This window comes from Symsagittifera roscoffensis, unplaced genomic scaffold (genome assembly GCF_963678635.1).
Source record: "Symsagittifera roscoffensis unplaced genomic scaffold, txSymRosc1.1 SCAFFOLD_113, whole genome shotgun sequence".
Lineage (NCBI taxonomy): Eukaryota > Metazoa > Xenacoelomorpha > Acoela > Convolutidae > Symsagittifera > Symsagittifera roscoffensis.
Window position 1 is genome coordinate 89448 of NW_026970671.1, and position 16230 is coordinate 105677.

The 16230-nt window shown below is 47.6% G+C and overlaps 1 protein-coding gene across 1 annotated transcript; it reads left to right on the plus strand.

Moving 5' to 3' along the window:
- Positions 1-26: 26 nt before the first annotated feature.
- LOC134855902 (uncharacterized) lies at positions 27-3903 on the plus strand. The gene is made up of 2 exons (XM_063872289.1): positions 27-2393; positions 3214-3903. Exons 1-2 carry the CDS (start codon positions 27-29, stop codon positions 3901-3903), a joined length of 3057 nt encoding a protein of 1018 aa, XP_063728359.1.
- The last annotated feature ends 12327 nt before the right edge of the window (positions 3904-16230 follow it).

Below are 16230 nucleotides of genomic sequence, written 5' to 3' on the forward strand. Positions count from 1 at the left end.
AATTTGTAAGCAGCTCAAGAGAAGTCATGGAATCCTTGCCCAGTGAGTTGCGCGAAAACGAACACGAGTTCTCAGCAAAAGACTACTCTGTGAAAGCATTAGGAATCAAGTGGCTTCCGACAAACGATGTCTTCGTCTTCAAAGTAGCCCACGATCTGAAGGAGAACATGACAAAACGATCTCTACTCTCAGACATCTCTAAGATCTTTGATCCTCTGGGCTGGCTGACTCCGATGACGCTTCCGTTGAAACTCATCATGCAATCCTCTTGGTCGCGGGGAATCAATTGGGACGACAAACTCCCCGATGATATGATGGAGACGTTTCTAAGGTGGAGGACTAAAGTTCACAATGTGGAGAATTTTGACATACCGAGACATGTTGTGGAGGACAGTTTTGAGCTTCATTTGTTTTGTGACGCATCAGAAACCGCATACTCCAGTTGTATCTACGTCAGGAACACAAAGACGAAGTCAACCAATCTTTTTGTGGCTAAATCAAGAGTGGCACCTTTGAAACCGTTGACGATCCCCAAATTGGAATTGTGTGCAGCTGTGCTAGGATGCAAGTTGCTGGACCATACGAGGAAAGCACTTCAAAAGATAGGACGGAATCCGAAGGAAGTTTTCGGTTGGACAGATGCCACGATTGTACTTTGTTGGATCAACGAGACCCCAAACGTCTGGAACACTTTTGTTCGCAACCGAGTGCATGAAGTACAGGAGGTTTTGAAACCAGTCAACTGGCGACATGTACGAAGTGAGGAAAACCCAGCGAATGCTGCAACTCGTGGACTCGATGCAATGACGCTGAAAAACTCTTCACTGTGGTGGCATGGACCGAGCTGGCTCTCCGAACTTCGGATTCCAGACCAACCAAAGCTAACAAAAGTTGGTTCTGAAAGAAAGAAAAACGCAGTTGCCAACAGCTGCCAATTGGTCAAGCCTTCTTTGGACGCACTATTAGATCTGGAAAAATTCAGCAGTCTAGAGAAGTGCATTCGTGTACTGTGCTATGTTGCCTTTTTTGCACATCGAAACCAGAAGCACCCAGAAGATGGCAGTTACGTTCATCCAACTTCTTTGACGAATAGACGCAACGCCCTTCTGAAGCTAATACGAAACGAACAAACTAAGTTCTTCAGTGATGAACTAAGGGCATTGAATGCTGGCGAATCAGTTGCGAAGAAAAGCCATCTTCTGCGACTATACCCCCTCGTTGATGACGGACTCATCAAGGTGGGCGGGAGACTGAGTCAGAACCAAACTCTCGCAGATGATCAGCGCAACCAAATCGTGATACCCAAGAAAAGTCGACTGGCCAAACTCATCCTGCAGGACATTCATCTGAAGTATATTCATGCTCCCGCAAATACGATCCTTGCTGAACTTCGACGACATTTCTGGATTGTGGACGCGCAATCAGCAATTCGTCACCTCATACGAAACTGTGTGAAGTGCCAACGATTCAACGCACGATCAAATCCACCATTGATGGGAGACCTACCCAAAGAACGAATAACGCCTTCGCCTCCATTCACTCACACTGGCGTGGACTTTGCTGGCCCTTTTGTGACACTGAATGGCAAACAGCTGTCAAAGTCATATTTGGCTTTGTTTGTTTGCTTCACAACAAAGGCCATACATTTGGAGCTAACATCGGGTTTGTCCTCCCAGTCTTGTACTGCTGCCTTGAGACGATTTTGTGCTAGACGTGGTGCTCCAGCAAGGATGTACTCAGACAATGGACTGAACTTTGTTGGAACCAAAAATGAACTAAGGCAACTGCAAATGAACCTAACCAAGAAGTTCGGAACACAATCAATGCCAAGTGCCGCAGATGAGATTGGAATCACTTGGACAATGATTCCACCAGGAGCTCCTCACTTTGGTGGACTTTGGGAATCGGGCGTGAAACTTGCGAAATCACATCTGCGAAGAGTCATGGGGAACACTGTTTTGACATACGAGGAACTTTCTACTCTACTATGCGACATTGAAGCAATCCTCAACTCCCGACCACTCCTCCCGATTTCGACCGACGTTCTGGACCTACGAACCCTAACACCAGCTATGATGGAGACAGGGAAAGAAATGCAGTACCTGCCAATACCAGTGCCCCCACTGACGACAAGTACACTCCAGCCCTTTGAAACTCATCCAGCCAAACGCTGGGCACATATGCAGAAACTCATTGGAGTTTTCTGGAAGCGATGGAGCAAGGAGTACTTGTCTTCTCTGCAGCCACGGAAGAAATGGACTTCAAAACAACGAAATTTTGAAGTTGGTGATGTTGTGCTCCTGATGGACGAAAACCAACCCCCCTTACAATGGCCATTAGCTCGGGTTGTGGAAGTCTACCTTGGGAGAGACAGCCAATGTCGATCAGCTAAGGTCAGAACCGCGAGAGGCTGCTACGTCCGGCCTTGCATAAAACTAAGGAAACTCCCTGTCAGTGTTGAATGAACTTGGCTCATTCAAGGTGGGCGGCAATGTTGCTTGCAACGAGCAACTTAGTGGAAAGAAAAATGGAATGAAATTTAATAACCGCCAAAAAACTGATTTAAAACAACAAAGATTGTTTCAAATGTTTGATTTAATCTACGCGGGGTTAATCCCTCTTTTATGTAATGTACTTTTAAATCGAATTATCCAAATTTTCAAAACAGCTTGTAATATTGATCCACATTAAGAAGCAGCAGTTGGGTGAGCCTTGTGACTCTGGTTTAGACAGATAGAGACTGGATCAAGGCTCATTGCACAAACTCAACGAGTAAAAAAATTGCGAATATTGCGATACAACGTTTTAGAGTTCTTGTATTGTAATGCTAGCATTAAATACTCGCTGCAGGCACACGCCAAAAACCCATTGAAGTTGTATTGACATTTGCAAGACTTTTCTTCTTAAATAAAAGATGTTCAACTTCATTGTCTTGGTATACACAATGAAGCAGGTATAAGCTGTTCCCCTCCCTCTGATCTACAGTCATATCTTCGTTGAATCAAAGTTAAAGTAAAATCTCAGCTACGTCAAGCTGAGTTGGTCCGCTATTGAAAAGTTTTAGGCTTCGGCGAGAAACCAGAGCACTTAAGGGGTAAGGTAACGGATGAACAGCTCGAGGCCATCAAGGACGTTCTAGAGCGGAACGAGGATGTTTTTTCGAGACATAAGGCGGACATTGGATGTTGCAATTTTGTTGAACATGAACTATAGCTTGAGGAGTCTGCGGTACCGCACAGGGAGGGGGCGAGGCGCATGACACCACACAAATCGGATAAGTGTAGGAAAGAGATAGAGACATTACTAGAGTATGATATGATAGAACCATCCAAATCACCATGGGCGTGTGGAGTAGTGATGGCCAAAAAGAAAGACGACCAATTGAGGTTTTGTTGTAACTTTCGGTGTGTGAACTCCATCACGGTGAAGGATGCCTATCCCATACCTCGGGTTGATGAGAACCTCTCGAAGTTAGGTGATGCAAAAGTTTTTACGACTCTTGATTTAGGTTCGGCTTTCTGGCAGGTCCCACTGAGGAAACAGGACAGGGACAAAACAGGGTTCGCCTGCGAGCTAGTGCTGTTTCAATGGAAACGAATGTCGTTTCGTCTTTGCAATGCCACGGCTACATTTCAACGGTTGATGGCACATGCATTGAAAGCCATGACAAAGAAGTACGGCAATTTAGTAAGATGCTACGTGGATGACGTGGCTATAGCGACGCCAACACTGGAAGATCACATCGAGCGACTGGATGAGGTGTTTGCATGCATGAAGAGGTCGGGGCTAAAGTGCATACCATCAAAGTGCGAAATATTCAAGTATTCGATAAAATACTTGAGAAGGATGGTGGACAGGCACGACATCAGACCAGATCCAGATGCAGTAGAAGCGATGCAGTAGAAGCGGTACCTAACCCTAACCCCGACCCTAACCCAAAAAAGTACACCAGTTGATGAGCTTCCTGGGTTTTGCGAACTTTTACAGGGATTTCATCAAGGGCTACGCGGACACGGTAGACCCGATGCAGCAATTAATGAGACACAAAGGCAAGAAGCTCACGTGGAACAATGCAGCTGAAGAATCATTCCAGAGAATAAAGAAAGAGTTGTGCGAGGCACCGGTGCTAGGGATGCCCACGGAAAAAGGGATGTACGTGCTAGACACGGATGCGTCGGTAGTCGCGATTTCTGGCATTCTCCATAAAGAACAGGAATGGAACGGAAAGACAGTCTTAAGACCAATAGCGTACGGGAGCAAAGTCTTGAGAGATACGGAAAAGAAGTTCGCGGCGCCGAAAGCAAAGATGTTCGCGGTGGTTACCTTTGTCGAGAAATATAGAGCATACCTAGGCAGTGAGCCATTCAAGCTGCGAGTCGACAACAGCGCACTCAGCTGGTTGAAGACGTACTCAATGAACCAGAGCTACATTGGAAAGTGGATAGTTCGCCTGGACGGGTACAACATGATAATTGAGCATAGAACAAAGCACAAACATCAAAATGCCGCTAGCTTGAGTAAGAAGACGGAGTTCTAACAGAGACAGGAACAGAGGGAGGCGAATAGGCCAGAAACCAAAGATGGCTTCTCCTTCATGGATAAGGAAACGTATGATAGTCTTCCGCTCACGAGATGGCTCGAAAAGTCAGGCAAACCGATAGAAGATCACCCCGAGTTATTAAAGGAGCCTCCAGTGAAAACAATCTTAAAGAAGACCCGAGGGATGCCGATAGGGATATTACTCAAGTCAAAAATTGTGAGGGAGACGCTCAGGGCAAAAGGCTATGATCTCAACCAGGTATACATAGGAGATGCACAGATAGATGAAGACTTGATGAGATTACTCGAGAAACTGGCTGATGATACACCCGTGGTCGAGGGAAAGGGTAAGGAGGAACCGGAAGTCACGTTACTGCGAAGGAATGAAACAGTTGGTTGCGAAGACTCATTAAAAGAAAGTAATCCTGATGGGAAAGAAATAGTGCAGTCACTGGTTGATAAAACCCCTGATGACACACTTGAGCAGACTCGGGTTAGGAAAAAGAAAGTGGCATTTAAGGAGGAAGCTGAACACCGTGGAATAGGTCAAGAGTCCGGGAAGTGATCCACAGTGGAAGAATATGCTGGAGAAGAAAAATTGACCGGAGAGTGTGAAGGATGGGATGAAGATTCGGAAAAGAGCAGCGATGACCAAGATAGTCTATGCATAATACTGGCGGAAGATAAGATTAGACACCACGACAGGGAGCTAGAGACGGATCCCTCCTCAGGAATGTACAACTTGGATCAGCAAGAAGTGCGAGGAGGTGAAGAACTTGAGAAAATTGCGGTATCGAGGAAGCCGTTTAGGGAATTATCATGCAACTCGAATGTCAGCACAAATCTGGTACCAGAAGACGATAGAAAGTTCATGAAGAGGATAGTGTGCGTAAAGCTGAAAGATGACATCCACAACCCTGGGGAAATGAGTGGTCAGATAATGACACTAAAAGAACATGTCAAAGCGAGATATAGGCCGTCGGATCTAATAAGGGCCCAAAAGAATGACAAGATGACAAGTAACCTCTCCAAATGAATCCGGACGGGGTCCAAAGAGAAGGGGGACCTGGAAAAGACAGCTACAGGATCTTGAGCCAGTTCTACAAAGAAAGAAAATATTTACTCTATCACACAGCTGATCGGGTGGTAGCGTGCAAGAGGAAAGATGAGGAAAAGATAATACACAAGCATAACCTCATCATATTGCCACAGTTGTATCAGACTGAAGTGTTATTCAGGTTGCACGATCAAACAGGGCACCAGGTGATAGACAAGGTGCAACAGAGAACTTTTCACAATTTGATTGGCTAGGATTAAGGAAAGCTTGCGAGAGATGGGTAAATGCATGCCTGGCATGCCTGCAAGTGAAAGACTCAAGGAAGATGAAGTTCCCACTCAAGTCTGTTGAGAGCTCGGAATTCAACGAAATTGTGCAAATAGACCACCAACAAATCTGTATGACAGAGTCGGGATATAACCAGATACTGGTCATTATAGATCACTTCACAAAGCTGGCAGAAGCGGTGCCGTGTCAGACAGCCACGGCAGAGGAGACTTGTGACCACCTGATCACACATTGGATATCGCGGTTTGGTTGTCCCATGACATTTCAGTCGGACAATGGCAAAGCCTTCGTGGGGAGACCTGACGAAAGAATCGATGAAGAGGTCGCACATAGCTCAAGCGCACTCAACGACCTACCATCCCCAGACCAACAGGTTATTGGAGAGGCAGAATAGAACGTTGGTGAACATGCTGAGGGTATACTGCTCAAGGTATATGACAGATTGGGATAAATATCTGCCGCGGGTGGTATGGGCGTACAACAGTACGCAACACCCAACGACTGGAATTATCCCATTCATTATGTTGACGGGCAAGGAAAAAGCAATGCCTCTAACATTCTTTTACCCGGAATACGAGGGGAAAAAGACGTCGCCTCAAGCTTATGTGAAAGAAGCGATCAGGAGACAGCAGGAACTAAACGAGCTCTACAGGAGGAACACTGCGCAAGCACAAATGAGACAGCGCAAGAAATACGATGAAAAGACATTGCAAGCGGAACCATATGCAGTGGGCCAGTACGTATGGGTCTTCCAGAATTTCATACCTCCCAAGAGGACAAAGAAACTACTTAAGAAATGGAGAGGGCCGTTCATGATAACAGAAGTACACCAACAAGGATGGTTCTACCGCTTGAGTACGGGGCGAGTAGCGCATTAAGAAAATCTGAACCCTCATATCTCATCACCAGAAGACTGGTTCGTACCGCAGAACATGGAGGGACACGAGTACCTACTGGTGGAGCCAGCGAGTGAGGTGAAAAGGCACCAGAGAGAAAAACGATGGCAACGATGGTTTGAGTTTGGGCGATAATGAAAAGATAGAAGCGGATTCAGAGGCGGAATCCTTTGTAGAAGAAGACTGGAATGATACGGAGCAGGACGAATTGCCAAAGTGGACGGAACCAGAGCTACCAACACCAGTGTGAGAACTAGGAGTGATATTCGTAGACGGACATGCATGAGGTACAATAGGTACGGGGATGACTTCTTGATTGACAAGATACGGCCTGATGAATTGGGCGACCAGTTACTGAGTGTTAGCGTTTTGGTGGCGGACGATGAAAGGCAAATCATCAACGACAGCGAACACTACCCGAAGGCAGACTTCTCCACACCAGAACAAGAAACATAGGTGGAGCAGAGCGAGATAGAGAGGAGGGATAACACAAACTTGAGAATACTAGAGTGGATGCGTGATGTCAGGAGCAAAGGATATGAAGGGCAAAACATCCAGCAGGTCGACGTGTCAGTAGAACAACACTTGAAAACAGAAGGTCCCCTCTTCGGTTGGACGGCAACCGACAGGTCGCTCGAAATACCACCAGATAATTTAGCCCCAGCATCATCGACGGGACGTCGATAAATATTTTTGTCCGGGGAGTGGGTGTAGGACTTAACCACACCGAAAATTAGATGATAAAGAAGCTCAAGGAAGTGAGGGAAACAAGTGAGCTGGAACTGGATGAGGAGGAGGCTGAGCCTACCATAGGAAGGAACTTCAAGACAAAATTCGAAATTCCGTTTGAATACTCAGAGAAAATCATGACAATCAGACAGGACCAGCGCGATTTGTATAACAGTGGACATGAGTTTCAGATCAAGACTAGAAGCCGACTTCAGCAGGGAGTATCAGAACGCTGCGTTACTATTTAGGCAGAGACCGGGGTTGGAAGGAATGGCTGCTCTTCCCCCCATCAGTCTCACAAGATCCGGGGAAGTACTTGTGCTTTCTGGTAACGAGGGTCAGTGGAAGGAACACGATAGACCCTGAGCATGTGATACTGGCACTAACAAGACTGCGAGACTTCATGATCGAAAGAAGAATAATGGAGGTCCCGATGCCGGTCTATGACCCAAACAGGGGCAAGTTGAGTCCGAGGGAACTACATGCTTTCCTACACGTGGTCTTCGCAGAAACGGAGATAATGGTACACTTACACAAGAAATACTACTTGAGTATCGCTTGAGCTTTATGTGGACAACAGAGGTGTTGAGTTGGGGGTAGATGGGGATCTCGGGTGAAGGTACATGGGGATCTCTGAGCAGGTAGATGGATTTTAACGTAATTGGCATGACAATCATAATTTAAAGAGTGACGGTGCTTAAGCATTAAAGGAATCTGCATGCTCCTAAAAAACTTCAAATTGGAATATTTTAGTAAAACCGATAGAGGGATGACGTTTTAACTACAATAATGGAAGGGTTTAGGTTAGAAATATAACATCTTAGTCTAAAAAATGGATTTTACTTTCAGATTGATTTGTTAAATCGAGTTGACGACCCATACACACTCATTGGAAAGAGAAAATAAGGTCTTGAAAAAGTTCACGATCAGCAACATTTGCAAGAGATAGTTCTCAAGTACTCAATTGGGTACAGTAATATACAAGTTGGTCGGTACGGTATTACACAATTTGGTTGGTACGGTAATACACAAGTTGGTTGGTACGGTAATACACAATTTGGTTAGTGCGCGAGATCATTTAGAAATCGTAAAAAGTAGGCAGATCAATTTTGGAAGTCCATGCCTGCGGCGCTAAAGAGGTCTGCGCTCGATGAATTGTTCCGACGCTTGAGGGACCTGGACTACAACCAAGTGGATGAGAGTTTGGCAGTGATGTTGAACGCCATCCTCCAATTAGAAGAGCAAGGTGAATGCAGGGAGTCTGCGACAGAAGCTGTTTTGATGGTCGGCTACACCACAGAAAACATATCCAATCAAGAGGAGACCAGGTGGCATCCTGGAATGTGGATGGAGGGGTGAGAGGATTCGACGTGGCAAGGAATCCTGGCTTGAGCAATAACACTGAGTAGGGTGCAGGCGAGTTCACATTACCGGCCAGACCGTCGGCAAGATTTGCGGGCCAATCCACAAGCAAGCCACCTTCTATGATGCGAGCACATCAAACGGAGGAGACGTATCCTGACCTCAGTAATCTGAAAAAGGAACTTGAGAGGGCGCAGAGGGAGAAGAATAAAGCGAATCTTGACCGGGATTGGGCGAAACTCGAGATGAATCAACAAATTTGGAGGGAGACCAGGCGATCACTAAGAGGGATCAAGCGCGGTGTGACCTTGGTATATTGAAGGCAGAATACCAGCAAGAACAAAGGGTGCGAAAGAACGCAGCGAATTGCAAGCAGTTGAAGTCGGAACTTGAAACGATCTGCGCCGACAACGAGAGCTCGACAGCCAAAAGGAAAAGGGAACCAACCCACGGAGCGAGTTGCTGCAGGCTCAAGGCCGGAGTCACGTATGGAAGTGTTTGAGGCTCCCAGGTCAAAAGGACGATTCAACTTAGACCGCGCGGCTCAAGAGCAACCAAACGAGGGACTGGAGGTATGGATACCAACCGAATCAGCGTCCTCCCTGCGTGGTTTGGAGACACAACCGATACGCCCATTGATGGACGTGGCACTGACGGGGTTTACCCCGAGCTCAACCCCGAGCAGCAGTCAGGTGAGCGGAAGCCTGTCGCGTCTTAAGGAATTGAATGAGAGACTACAGCTGAGAAATCGTGAGAGTCCAGCTAGAGTGGAAATGGAGCTAACCCCGACTTGGAGGGAGCAATCGGTCAGGAGTGTGGTGATCGCAAGCTTTAAGAAGAATATGGAGGGCAGATACCACAGGCCCAACCGCATGGATTGGAACGCGGCACAACGGGCGAGAAGGGATTTTTTCCATGACGCGGCTTGGGTGGAATACTATACACAGCCACGGATACCGGAGGGTGCGGTTCACCTGATTGTAGGGGACAGCTTGGTACGGAGTCTTGAGATTGGCAGACTGGAGTCTTGAGTTTCTCTGGAGTCGCAAAGCCGCAGATGTTGGCATCACTCGAGAAGCTAGGGATGGCAAGAATGTACACAGTGACTCTAATGATGGGGACCAATGACGTGTTCAGAGGTGAGTCAAGGGAAGTCATGAGGCTACATCATAAAATGAGCTGCATCCTCGAGGAGTTGCGGATTCAGATGGATCCCTCCATACTCACAATATGCACCATCCCTTATAACATGGATGCCGACCAACATGTGATGGAGATGATTTAGAAAATGCGGAACCTGAATGAGATAATCAGGCGAATACATCAAAGGATTGTCCCTCCAGCAGATTGCTGGATGTAGCCGAGCAGATGGAGCGATCCTTCCCAGAGGATGCATCCTCAGACGGAATTATTTCGACAGACCTAATGGTTGAACGATGTTTTCCAGAGGCACATAAGTGCGTTGGAGGCAGACCTGCTTGAGACGGCCCATTTCACATTCGATCCACCCCAGATCACCATTTCTTTGCCACAAGACAACCTGTTCAGTCGCCTGGGATCGAGAGTCGACTCGAGAGACAGCTCGGGGAGCAGCCGGACTAGATTACCGGGTTCCACGCCGATAGAAGCCGAGGAAGCAGAGTCATCAACGCCCCAAAGTTCAGCGGTGTCCTCGGTGGTAGTGTCAGAAAACAAGAGGGTGGAGAGACCGGCAGAGGCAAGCCTAACGCGATATCTGGAGAAGGTAAAGGAATTGGACCTGGATGTTCTGGAGTGTAGACAGGAGTTGGCGGGAGCCCTGGGCTTGGGGTTAGGGTTAGGTTGGTGTTAGGGTTAGGGTTAGGGTTAGGGTTAGGGATAGGGTTAGGGTTAGAGACCTGGGCCTCAAGAACGTGTAACACGAGGATTTGAGCAGACACAAATGCGTGGACTTGTTAAAGCCCCACGAAACGCACTTCTTGAGAATAAGAATGACGGAGACGGCTGATCTGACTGGGATTGGGACTGATCAACTACAGACAGACCTCTCAAGTTGCTGTGGAGTCCGGGAATCATAGTGGAGCCGCCAAGCACCGAACAAGTTTTGCCAGAATCAGGTTGGCAATTCCCGCGCGGTTGAGGCTAGTAGATCAGCTACTGGAACCAAAAGAGATGGAACTACCAGACGCCGCTTACGAGGGCGTGAAATTGGCAGAAGACCCAAGATATGGGAAGTCCTGCGGGAGTCCCCAATTGGCCAATACATTAGTAGTATACGATAGAGCGGATCCAGCAGCCGCAAGGTGATAATCGTGGCGGGATTGGATTTTGAGGGAACGTCTCCCAAATTGTTCTGGTCGGAAACCCTGGTATACTCGCTGCCAGGTGCAGAGTTGAATCAGTTGTTGACCCTGTTGGTAGCGATAAAGTCAGAGATGCCTTGTTAACCAGAGCTACTGCTGTTCGCAGGAATGAACGATCACCTGCATGCGGCTGGACTTCTAGAACAATTGAAAAGTGATAAGCGCCAAAAAAATCTGGGAGGTTATCCAGACGTTGTTTGCCGCGATGAATGAGGTGCAGGAAAATGTCAGTTCTCGATTTGGACCGATTCGAAAGTGGTATTCACGACGTCCCCCGGATATGCGAGCATGTCTACTGCTCTGCAGTTTGTATGAGCCATTTTGGTCCTAATAGCCGAAGGCAACGCATGGCGGATTCTATGAACTAGCAGACATCCTTATTGTATTGGATGAGGTCCTCTTACTAGAGATCTTGAATTTCGCCAGACAACTCAAGTTCAGTCCGACAATAGGGGATGAACACCCAATAATAAGTCACCTGACAGCCAGCCTGTGGTTCCGAGGTATGGACTTGACCATCACGAGCTCCAATAGCAATTCAAGGGGACCAAGCAACGAAAGAAAGACTGTGGCTGCGAATGAAAAACAACTGGAGGCGATGTTATATCGACTAACACAAGAGAGAGGCAGGTGGCCGTTTCTAACACCAAGGCTGCAAAATGCCACGACCAAGACAAGGGAAGCAGATCTGGGGATTTCTTCGGGAACAGTTGGAGGTAGCCGACAGTAGGGAGATGACGGTGGTGAGGTTCGTCACGGCAGCAATCGAGGTCACCATCGAAGGGTTCTGGAGGGAGCACGCAAGAGGTTAGCTGAGGACGATAAATGATCACACGATCCTGAAATTCTTGAGTCCTTGTTGGGAAAAGGAATACTTGGCTGTAGTGTTTTGTGCGAAAGAGACCATTTTCGGGACCTTTGGGCAATAACTATTGAGCATGCCCATAAGCTTTTTGTTGGCCCTGAACTTAGTTTACCCAAGGTACCTGTTTAACATTGGTCCAGCGTACATGTTCAGTCGGGGTGTAGAGACAATCCGGATTGATGGGTATCTGGCACTGGTGCTCCTGACTCTTGGTGAACTGATGTCATTTCATCGGCTCATGAAATATGGTGAGCCCCTGTCGATGGGAAAGACCCACTAAAGTAAAGACACCTACTCGCACAAGTGCGCTTCAGGACTGAAGACGCTGCTGGTGGAGTGTCTTCTGATGCAGAACCGACACAAGACCGGTGAGAAGAAGAACCCAAAGACGAGAGATTAGTGGGAGGAAGTGAATGGTGGCATCCCTCTACTGACTGACCTATGCTTGGCGATGAAATCTGACCCAGTGGGAATGATCAGGGGACTAGAGGAGATCGTAACTTGTATTTACGGACCAGCGGTTACATACGCCTTTCCGGACCTTCTAGTGGCGGCGTACCGCAACTCGGTGGTGCATGTGAGCCTAATCAGTGTGTTGGATGGGACCGCGGTGAACTGATGTCGACTAGAGGTGCTGAGAAAACGAATGAGTAACACAGTGATCTTTGGGAGGGAGAAATATCACGATGAGGTAGTGTTTAACTACCGGGGGCAACTGCAATGCAGGATGGGGGAAAACGTGAAGGCCCAATTGAGACTTATCCCAAGTTCTGGAACCCAAATTCCCTAACGGCGAATGGACAAGAGATCCTGAGAATCCCCTCAAGGAAGAAGAGCTTCGAGTTGGTAAAAAAAGAGCTAGAGGCGACACTAGAGAGGGAAATTTTGCCCGCAACCATTCCTGAGTTTCCAACAGTCAGGAGAATGACTCTGGGGATGAATAACTCCCTGGTGGTCCCATCCCTGTTCGCAAGAGCTGCGGTGGAGAGGCAGCAAGGGGAGTTCACCGACGGCTGGGCCCCCCTGTTCATTGGGTATACAGCAGCGGTCTTCTTCCACACCTGTGATGTAAAAATAAACTCATGGACGACTCAAGCGAACAAGATGAGGGGCTCAATGCCTCCAAAATTCGAGGTGCAGGAGATCTTGAGAAGGCTCGATCAGGCGAACTTGGAGAACATGTTACCGATATGGGATGATGGCAGGATGATCGTACAGGAAGGGCACATCGCGCTAAAGGACGAGAAGAAGTTTGCCACAAAGAAGTACCGGGCGCCTTACGTTTTAGAACAGGTAGAAATGAGACAAGAAGGGAAGGAGCTGGATACGGCAGGCTCATTATATGTGGCACTGACGGAATACAACAAGCAAGACCCAGCGACAACATCACCCCTGTCAGTAGGCACCCCTGAGGATAAGAGAAGCGGCCCTGTAGAAGACCGGCTTATGAAGATACTTGAGAGGAAGCGAGCCGAGTCAGAAGAAGAAAGCATGGATGAGACTCTCAGTGAGACAAGAGGGGAAATAGAGGTGGGGAATACGCCTGAGCCGAAGCCAGCTGAGGAGGATTTCACCGCCCAGGATCTACTGAAAGACCTGAGTGGATACGACTGGGCAGACACTGCCACGCCACCTCTGACCTCATCCCCTCGTAAGAACCTGGAATCACCATTGACGAACGAGACTTCCAATATTGGGATGATACTCTTAAGTACAGAAGAGAGTAAGAAAAACACCTTTGAAGGAAAGAAGAACATGTTTCTAGAGACTCTGGATGAGAAGGCTTGGCGGGAGTTCCTGGGTGAACTCAATCAAGGGACCAAGAGTGAGATCACGTTAGATGACTTCAAGGAAGAACTGTGGGACACGGTGGTCAAGTTCGGGAAACCTGTCTTGATGGGCACTGGGTCGGACGAAAACGCACGAAAAAAGCTGCTGAACAAGATGGTCAAGTTAAGAGAGAGACGCGACCGAAGACCAGAGATGACGAATGTAAAGACAGCTGTACTCTGAAACAAAAAAACTGACAATAATATAGTTGAAGGTGTAAGGGGGATTAGGTTAAAGCTAGTAAAATAATTGAAAGTACTAATATCCTTAAGGCTCGAGCAGGGGGGGGGGGGCAAGAGTTGGAAGGGATGGATGGAGACAAGGAGGTCGAAACAGTGATGATAGCGGCAACGCCCCCAAGTTGAGATGTGAAGTCTCACAAGGGAAAGAGAGAGGTAGAGAGGTTGGGTAGTCCTTCGGCGGACGCAGTCTCAGAGAAAAACCCGAGGGAGATGGCTCCCATGGTTCTGGCGCGGTGGAAGACAGCAGCCTACAAGATTAGCTCCTAGCCAAGGAATTGTTCGAGGTGGAAAAAAAGATGGAGGATTCCACAAGTTTGACAACAGAAGAAGACTTCAGACTCCAGAGGACGAATACGAAGAGTGGTTCGACTAGCGGAGAGACATGGGAAGTGGATGTCGGCAAGGAATGGATCTCACGTGATTATCAGGCAACTGGGAAACAGGTAACTAGTGATCCTCTTGAGAATAACAAAATGCGTAACACCTGCCGGCCGTGGTGCGTGGCTCTGGAGACACTGAAAGAGCTGGAAGACTACCTTAAGAAACTCGATAAAGGAGTGCATCGCAAGCGATGAAATTGGGCTACCCAGCAGAAGATTGAGATCAACAAGTTCGAACTGGGGAGCCAACTGAAACGAACTTGGCAAACTTGTTTTGGGATCATTTTGAAGAAGCGATGAGGACGCCCTCATCTGCGTAGCCATTGATGGCAAATCCTTTTTTTTTAGAACAGCGGGACAGCTGATCTTCGCGATGAGCCTGGTGGGAATAGAACTGGAGACGTTGACCTCGCATGACAAATTGAAACTGGGTGGCAAAAGACTGGAAGTTTATCAGATACTGATGCAACACGTCGCCAGGCATAATTCAGGCTTGAGTCTGGCAAGGAGAAAAGATGCTTCTTGTTTCTTGAGGTGAATAAAGCCGGTCATGGCCGACAGGTATTATCCTAGCTAGTCAACAGAGAGCAATCGGAAGTAAGACAGTGGAAAGGAGGGTCTCAGCGGTCAAGTCATCCTCAACGTGTACAAGAGTACTGGAATAGAGAGGAGGATGGTTCCAGCTAGTCTCCAGAGGGTCACAGAAAGCTCGATGAGATACGGAGGTTTTACAACAAGAAGTTTGAGGAGGGACATGATGTACATCGCAACTTGCACCTTCAGGGGAGTAATCGAAACCCAACAAGAAGAGAGAATATCAGTACGTACCTGGATTGATGGGGATAGCGTACAACCCCTTCTTGGACTCAGAAGCCGGAAGCTCTCACAGAAACCACGAGGTGACGGAGCTTCTAAAGTTTTTTTATAACGGAAAAGATAATAGAGATAGACATAATGGAAGGAGAGAGACCGACCCTGGTCTTGATTCTCGAGAAGACACCAGAGGCGATAAGTGTGCCGCGCTCAAGTAAAAGAGTCGTAGGTGTCTTGATGTGATGTGTGGGAGCGGAGAGCACACTTGTGATGGACGATAATGCGTCACGATGCAGTCCTTTCAAAAAGAAGACCTAGTCACTTGGTTTGAGGACATTACAGAAAGGGAGAAGAGTGAAGTACAGCTAGTGGCTGAGAGTTACGCGAATACCACCGTGAACAAAGCAACAGCTCTTGGATTCTTCTCAAGGATGTGCAGTCTGCAGTCACTAGAGAGGCTACAGTCTGAACACCATTTGGTGACCGCGTTGGGCGTGGAGTCATTGCCTGGGGTATTGCAGGTAACCCAGAAACACATCAGATGCTGGAATGTTGGACTTGAGGCGGAAGTGGGTTTTACATAAGTGAAGCATGTGGTCTGCCATTAAATGCGAAGTCTAGTGGGGTCAGTGAAAGCCAACCTATGCGGCAGCCACTACCCACTGCACATGGCGATGGTGGATGAAACCAGCCAGAGAGTAATAATACAGAAAGCCTTCTCGATGCCCAAGTATGTAAGATTGGCTCGAATGTCGCATCACTCTCACAGGCTATTCAAAAAAATCCGCCGAATGGTGCCTAGAGAGCAGAGAGACGATTTTAGTGAAATCTGGGGGTAAGAACTTCTGGGTTTGGAAAGTGAGAACACGAGTGACCACGAGAGACAA

Bases quoted from the DNA above. Each gene is read 5' to 3' on its own strand.
- LOC134855902 (XM_063872289.1), top strand. From the start codon at position 27: ATGGAATCCTTGCCCAGTGAGTTGCGCGAAAACGAACACGAGTTCTCA. The intron at 2,394-3,213 runs GTCAGAACCGCG...CATGAACTATAG, and splicing joins GCCAATGTCGATCAGCTAAG to CTTGAGGAGTCTGCGGTACC.